General features: G+C 57.6%; 1 protein-coding gene across 1 annotated transcript in view; it reads left to right on the top strand.

Moving 5' to 3' along the window:
- Positions 1 to 4,531: 4,531 nt before the first annotated feature.
- The window catches only part of CHSY1 (chondroitin sulfate synthase 1), a 78,260-nt gene continuing 76,791 nt past the window's right edge, over positions 4,532 to 6,000 (top strand). The window contains exon 1 of the mRNA XM_075506327.1: positions 4,532 to 4,917. Within this exon, the coding sequence (XP_075362442.1) occupies positions 4,655 to 4,917 (263 nt within the window). The 5' untranslated portion in view covers positions 4,532 to 4,654. The remainder of the gene's footprint in view (positions 4,918 to 6,000) is intronic.

The following is a 6,000-nucleotide window of genomic DNA, read 5'->3' as shown; positions in this document are numbered from 1 at the left end:
TCCCTTGAACGGGCATCTTCTGAGTGATTCAGCTGAAAGGAAAGGTTGGGACTGGTCCGTGGCAGGACCAGAAGAGGATGGGGAGGAACAAAAAGTGGGTGCTGGAGCTGGGGAAGGAGTTTTTGCATCATTTGGGAAAATGCAACGGTGCTGGAAATATTGTGACAGAGACAAATGCTGCTGGTTGCCCAGCTAGATTTTTTCCACCGTGAGTCTGTTACCTTGAATATATGAAGTATGCTCTTTTTCCAGTGCCTGGGTAGTTTTTAAAGTATCAGTTTAAGTACTGGAACATTCATAATTAAAGTTTCTGGAGCACTTGGGAAGTAGTTCACTTCTTTAACTATTATTTTTAAATATGGTAAAGAATATATATTGTAGAAGGTACATCCTGTAAGTATTAGAGTGGGCTCATCCCTATGGAAAAAATGGAGTTCAAAACCGATGGGAAAAAGAAGTGGTTATAATGCAAGGTAGTCCCTCTTTCCTCTACAGGGTAGAGCCTCCTATGTGGAAGAAACTTTTTTCTTTTGGTATTAAGCTTCTTTATTCCAAAAGGACGACATCTATTCTGTACGCACACAAAACAGCTCGCCGCTTCAAAGACTTGGTTTTTCATCATTTAAAAATAGGATTACTGTTTTGTTAATCTGATTATGAATCTAAACTGTGTGGGCCTGTCAAGTGGGCTCTCGCCGGCTGGTCCGGGTGCTAATCTCACTCGAGTGAGTGGGATGGGAGCACACACGACGTGCGTCCTCTTTGGATTTTGGAAAGCCCTCAGAATATTTCCTCAAGCAATCCCTCATAGAATAGAAAACATGCTGCATAAAAATGTGTTTATGCAGTGTTATATGAGAAAAATATCATGTCTTCTAATATATGGTGTCAATTATTTATTGAGACTAAGAGCTGTATTAACAGGGGAAGGCACTTGGATGTGATTATGCAGTATGACCTTTCTCTGCCAACCAGATTAAAAACATACTCTAGGCAGGTAATGGCAGGGTTATAATTCAGCAGGAAGAACTAAGCCGTGCTCTTCAAGTTTTCCCTTAATTTGCCTTTTTTTCTTCTTTTTCTCCTATAGTGGAAACAGCAGCTGCTCTATGCAAGAACAGGGGAGGGGGCAGGAGCAGTAAAAGGGGCACTTGCCCACCTAAGACTTTTGAACGTGAGTTTGGCGCAATAAATGAAATAAAGCGAGGCACTTTGATGTGCTTAGGGAGGTTGTGTGAGCATCGCAGCATTCCCAGGTGCTACCCCCTCTTTACAGCTGGACGTCTCGGCCTTACAGCCGGTGGTGTGATCTCGCGCGGCGGCAGTGTGGACTCTGAACGTGCCTCCTCTCTGCGTTAAATCCCTGGCACCGAGAAAGCGCCCCTTCCTTCTCCTGCCCCTTCCCCAGGCGTGCTCTGCTCACCCCCTGCCCGCGGAGAGGTCCGGGACTGTAATTACGCTGGGAGGTGCAGGGAGGTGGGAATGCGCCAAACGAGAACTCGGGGCAATGGAGATCCAACACGGGAGTGTGCTGCTCCGCTTCATCGTTTCCATGTGTGCTGAAGTCGCATGAAGTTTTCAATTCTGATGACTAACTTCTTTTCTTTATGGGAAGAAGCCAACTGACAGCTCCTCAGCCCCAACCCTTCTCTTTTTTTATTGCCTTTTAACCACGCTCGCTCTGCCTTTTCCTGTAATTCATAGGCCACAGTGGTTTTCCCTTGAATCAGGAGATTTTTATTGGTGATTTGGAGCACGCTGAGAGTAATCCCATTCCTGCTCACGGACTTGCCACATCTCCCTCTTTTGGAAAGGAGTGGCCTTACTTTTTATTTTAGCTTGAACGTCCGGTGGTGTCCTGTATTTCAGGACCCGATGAGCAGGCTTGAGGGGAGAAACAGTTTGACAAGGTCCCTTTTGAAGAAGCTTTTGAAAGTGGAGTAAAAGATCCATGTGTGCTGAGTGGCACAGGCTGAGGGTAACTCCAGGCTTCATAGAAAGATCAGGGCACCAGCGGTTAGAAATAATAGTAAAGCATTGCAACTGCTGGGAAGTAGAAGGGAATTACAGTAGTGGTTTGGGGGGAGTTCCCCATATGGAAGGGAGGGAAAGGTAGTATAGCAGAAAAGGTTTTCTTGGTCTAAATAGCAGTTTGGGATTATTTTAATAGGGTGAACTGAGGCGGATCATGGGTCCCATTCCCTGTTCACTGGAGGAAGGTCCCAGAAAGGCAACTTTGTGCTGGCTTTGTCAGAGCAAATGTGGGGCTTCCAGCCGGGCCCAGCCCTGGCTCTGCCCAGTGCCTGTCTGCGGTGGGAACGCCTCCGTGCCTCGTGCATGGTCAGCCTCTGAGGAGCCCTTCTGGGGATCTTCAGCAACCTCTTCTCTGCCTGGTGGCACACATGAAGCTGATGGGAAGCTGCTCCCATTCACTGCACCCGAGCTAGTGCTGCATTTGTAACCCTTCCCCGGCGTTTTGCAGCTCTCGAAGGCACGCAGCCTCGGCCTCAGTAACTCTTCTCACCTTCCAGCCAGCTTTTACCAAGCGATGGTGCTCCTGGCCTTCCCTGGCCTTCCCCGCCTCCCATCCGTTCCAGCTTGGACTTTTCTTCCTTTCCCTCTCTTTCGCCGTTTAGTTCTTCTGTTCCTCTTCCCACAAACATACATCTCACTCAATACTTCCGTGTTCTGCCCGTGGGCAACCGAAAGGAGACCTCCTGCTCCTCTTTCCTGTTAATTGCTTGTATTTCTTCTCTAGTTTCTATTTATATTTATTTTTGTTTAATACCATAAATCATGGTGGCACTTCCCTTGTGTTATTTGTTGCTCCTGGCATCACATGAGTTCATTGGTGCTGATCTCTGTATGAGGATTGCATCATCACAAGAGCAATAAAGCCTACACAAAAGCCTTTTCAAGACATGTCGGAGTTCGTTAGATAAGCAGATTGGGATGTTACCTGCTAGTTCCCCGAAATGCGACAGTCGCTTGTTGTACAAGGATCGTAAAAATCTGTCATGTATGGTGCTCTGGCTTATTAATGTACAGTATTAATTTGGTACAGCATCCTTTTTTGCAACAGTTCTTGCTCAAGAGCAGGCTGCCGTTATGCCGAGACTTTCTTCATCTCAGCTCATTGTGGATGACATAATATAAATAAATTTTAAAATGGGAAAGACTGGCAATTGGAGATGTGAAAGTGGGTAGGAAATGGAAGAAACCACAATGATAAGCAGGAGGTCAGTGCGTTGTACTAGATACGTTTCTTCTGTAAAGACTGGAGGGTTTTTTTCCTGTAAAATGTCAAGGGTTTGGGGCTGCAGTATTTGAAGCTGAAGCATGCTGTAGATGAAACGCATGTGGAGAGTTAGTGCGGACAAAGAAAAAAGAAATCTTCACCCGGTACAGCTAACGCCTTCACTCTGTCGAGCAGTTATTATAGCCTCCGGATAGAAATAGACTGACCTATTTCTGGTTGGTTTAATTAGCAAGGTGGGAAAAAACGGAGAGCTGCCTGGGCTTTCGCTCCCCCTGGCACCAGAGCACGTGCTGCACGAATGCATCAGCGCCAGGCGAAACCAGGGCTGGAGTTCTGCTCCTCACTGCCGTGCCTTCCCCCCAGCTCTGCATGTACCCGCGGGCCGAGGCAGGGCAGCTCTGGGGCTTGGGCAGCAGGGACCCGGCCATGCGGAGATGGGAACGGTGCATTTCTGGCTGCGCAGGCTCAGCGTGAGCCATGGCGGGTCTCTGCGGGGATGAGCGAAGGACCTCTGCCAACATGCATGGGCACCCGGTGCCTGTCCCAGGTTGGGGTACCAGTCTCCCAGTGCCTTCCCATCCTGGTCGGAAGGACTGGGCTGGAGTCCCAGTTCCGGCTCCTGAGCCAGGGTCCTGTCCTGGGGTCTTGGTGCGGGGTGCTGGGCTGGGGTCCCTGTCCCGGGGTTATGTCCGGGGTCTCAGTCCCCATCCCTGGATCCGACCACCCGTGCTCTCTTGGGCTCCTGTCCCAGCCTCTTGGTCTGGGTAGATAGGCCGAGGTTCTGGGGTCCTGGTGTGGGATGCTGGGTCTGGGTCCCTGACCCTGGTGGCCCTGCTCCGGGGTGGCTCGGTCAAGGTGCCGGTCCCTGTCCTCTGGTCCCGCTCCACAGTGGTGCTCTGGGAGCCGGTCACCGTCCCGGGGTCACATCCCAGGTCTCGGTCCCCCTCCCCACCCCAGGGTCCAGGCCCCCACCGGGGTCCCTGTCCCGGGTGGGGGCCGCCCCCCGGTGCGCCAGCGCGGCGGGAGGCGAGGGGGGCCTGGGGCTGCGCGGGGGCCGGGGGCCTGCCTCCTCCCTCCCCCGCTCCACCGCGGCGGGGGCTGCTCCGCGGAGCAACCCCCGCCGCGGCCGGGCGGGGCCACGGGAGGCGGGCAGCGCGGCGCCGGCCGCACACGGCGCCTGTGCCGAGGGGCAGGGCCGGGGAGGCGGGCGGGCGCCCCCTTCCCTTCCCTTCCCTTCCTCCCCTCCCCTCCCCTCCCCTCCGCTTCCCGTCCCTGCCCCTTCCCCCATGGCGGCGCTGGGCGACACGGCGCGGCTGGCGGCGGCGGCGGCGCAGCGCGGGGCGGCGGCGCTGTGAGGAGCCGCGCGGGGCCTGCGCGGCGCGGCGCCGGGCGGGCATGGCGGGCCGCGGCCGCCGCGCCTGGCTCAGCGTCCTGCTGGGGCTGGTGCTGGGCTTCGTGCTCGCCTCGCGCCTCGTCCTGCCCCGCGCCTCCGAGCTGGCGGCGGCGGCGCGGCCCCGCCGAGCCCGCCCGCAGGGCTGCCGCCCGCCGCCCGCCGCCGCCCCGCCGCGCCGACCCGGCCCGCCGGCCCAGAGCTTCCTCTTCGTGGGGGTCATGACGGCGCAGAAGTACCTGCGGACCCGCGCCGTGGCCGCCCACCGGTGAGCGGGCGGGGGGGCGGCTCCGCTCGGCTGCCTTCGGCTGGGCTGGGGTCGGGTCGGTTCGGCTGGGCTGGGGTCGGGTCGGTTCGGCTGGGCTGGGGTCGGGTCGGGTCGGCTGGGCTGGGGTCGGGTCGGGTCGGCTGGGCTGGGGTCGGGTCGGGTCGGCTGGGCTGGGGTCGGGTCGGGTCGGCTGGGCTCGGGTCGGGTCGGGTCGGCTGGGCTCGGGTCGGGTCGGGTCGGCTGGGCTCGGGTCGGGTCGGGTCGGCTGGGCTCGGGTCGGGTCGGTTCGGCTGGGCTCGGGTCGGGTCGGGTCGGTTCGGCTGGGCTCGGGTCGGGTCGGCTGGGCTCGGCGCTCGGCGCGGCCGTTTCGCCTGAGGTAAGAGCCCCCGGGCGGGAGCTCTCCCGCGCCGGGGCCCTTGCGGCCGGGATGCCCTTGCGGCGGGGTCCCCCCGCCGGCCCGGGGACCGCTCGCCCTTCCCCGGGGCAGGTGTGGGCGAGCCGAAGGGGGCCGCTCAGGGCACGCTCAGACCCGGCTCTCCTCGCACCAGCCCCGGCGCAGGGTGGGCAGCGCTGGGTCTCTCGCCGGGCGGCCGGGCCGGGGCGTGGGGTGAGGGCGGGAGAGGTGCCCCGAGCTCTCATCTGCTGCCTGGACGGGTCGGCGGAGACGGGAGGGGTCGAGGTGAGTCGCGTTGATGCTCTCACACGGTGTGGTTGAGGCGGTACCTGGCAGGCAGACCCAGCGGTCTTGCCCGAGGGTCAGGCAGCCCCTCCGCCGGTCGCCGGGGGAGACGCGGTCGTCCAAGTGCTTCCCTCAATGCTTCTGCCTTGGGCATGGCCGCATCGCTCTGGTGCTGTCCTTGGCTGCTTCTTCTGAAGACAGCCGACAGCCTAATAGTAATAATAAAGTTTGGAGACCGCTGTAACCCCCTGGATAGGAAAAAAAGACTACTGCGCCAAGCCGAGAGCATGTGCTTAGGAATGAGACCCAGAAAACGCACCTGGGAACAAAGAGTAAAATCAGCCTCCGCTCGCCGCAGCTATCGCTAAGGCTGGACCAGGTAGCAAAACAGCTCGAATGGGGAA

This window comes from Mycteria americana, chromosome 6 (assembly GCF_035582795.1).
Source record: "Mycteria americana isolate JAX WOST 10 ecotype Jacksonville Zoo and Gardens chromosome 6, USCA_MyAme_1.0, whole genome shotgun sequence".
Lineage (NCBI taxonomy): Eukaryota > Metazoa > Chordata > Aves > Ciconiiformes > Ciconiidae > Mycteria > Mycteria americana.
The sequence above is the reverse complement of the archived record's forward strand: the minus strand, read 5'-3'. Positions and strand labels throughout refer to the sequence as shown.